This window comes from Priapulus caudatus, unplaced genomic scaffold (genome assembly GCF_000485595.1).
Source record: "Priapulus caudatus unplaced genomic scaffold, Priapulus_caudatus-5.0.1 Scaffold983, whole genome shotgun sequence".
Classification (NCBI taxonomy): domain Eukaryota; kingdom Metazoa; phylum Priapulida; class Priapulimorpha; order Priapulimorphida; family Priapulidae; genus Priapulus; species Priapulus caudatus.
In genome coordinates this window covers 105,863-107,001 of record NW_014578044.1, presented here as the reverse complement: position 1 = coordinate 107,001, position 1,139 = coordinate 105,863, and the positions used below count along the sequence as shown (strand labels likewise).

General features: G+C 65.2%; 1 protein-coding gene across 1 annotated transcript in view; it reads left to right on the top strand.

Annotated features, from left to right (window-relative positions):
* The window catches only part of LOC106814812, a 23,180-nt gene that overhangs the window by 4,947 nt on the left and 17,094 nt on the right, over positions 1-1,139 (top strand). Inside the window, exons 4-5 of the mRNA XM_014819164.1 lie at positions 178-691; positions 778-906. Of these exons, the coding sequence (XP_014674650.1) occupies positions 178-691; positions 778-906 (643 nt within the window). The remainder of the gene's footprint in view (positions 1-177; positions 692-777; positions 907-1,139) is intronic.

Below are 1,139 nucleotides of genomic sequence, written 5' to 3'. Positions count from 1 at the left end.
CAGCAGCAGCAGCAGCAGCAGCAGCAGCAGCAGCAGCAGCAGCAGCAGCAGCAGCAGCAGCAGGGGAAGAGGAAGAGTCCCGGAGTGCGGGAGACGGAGGAGGCGGCGGCGGCTAAGAGAGCGCGCTGCGGAGGAGGAGCGGCGGCCATCGTCCCATGCGCGACCGTCGCCGGGCAGCTGCCGGGAGGGGGCGCCACGCGTGGCTCGGTCGTCGTCTCGCGCTGCGGCGGCGACCCCTGGGAGCAGGCGATGGAAACGAGCCCGCCGTGCCGCGACCGGCCGCCCGTTCTCTCGCCCTGCGTCTCACCGCCAGGGGGCGCCTCCTCCGCCTCGGTGATCGTCACCGCGGTGACGGCGCTGCCATCGAAAGCCTCGACGCCATCCTCGTCGTCAACGACGAGCGAGGGGGCGCCGGCGTCCAGCGCGGCGCCGGGATCAGTGGGGTCGCGCGCGAACGGACTCGAGACGTCGGACAGCGAGACGCGCAGCGCGGCGTCGTCGCCGCCCGCGGGCCGAGACGCCGCAGCCTCGCCGTGTAAGAGCAACCCGACGAAGCTGAAGAAAGCCTGGCTGCAGCGACACTCCGACGAAGACTCCAACAAGGGGGCGCCGCCGGTCGTCGCCGCGGCGACGGGGGTCGGCAGCGCCGACGAGAACAGCCACCCGGCGTGCGCAAAGCTAGAGGGCGCCGGCGCGGCGGCGGCGGAGAGGAACGGCGTCGTCGCCGCGGCGACGGGGGTCGTCGCGGTGACGAACCCGTTGGACCACGCGTTCGAGCGGCGGCGGCGGCGGCGGCGGCGGTGGCGGCGGAGAGGCTCGAGGAGCAGCCGAAGCGGCGAGGAAGGAAGCCGAAGCTGGAGAGGGAGAAGGAGGAGAGGGAGAAGGAGAGGGAGAGCAGCAAACTCGGTAGGTCCACGTCCTGACGTTGTCTCGTAACGATTGTCACGATTTTATGGTGTTTTGTGATTGCGATTCGTGTCGTAAGTTTTAGCCTGGATCCGTCTTTGTGCGATTATTGCAACGTGTATTTCTTTAGGATCGAAATGATTCACGTGCTTATATACATTATAGCCTGTAATTTGATTGTTTATATATGTTTAAGTTATATATGTTATATACGTTAGTATATATATATATAT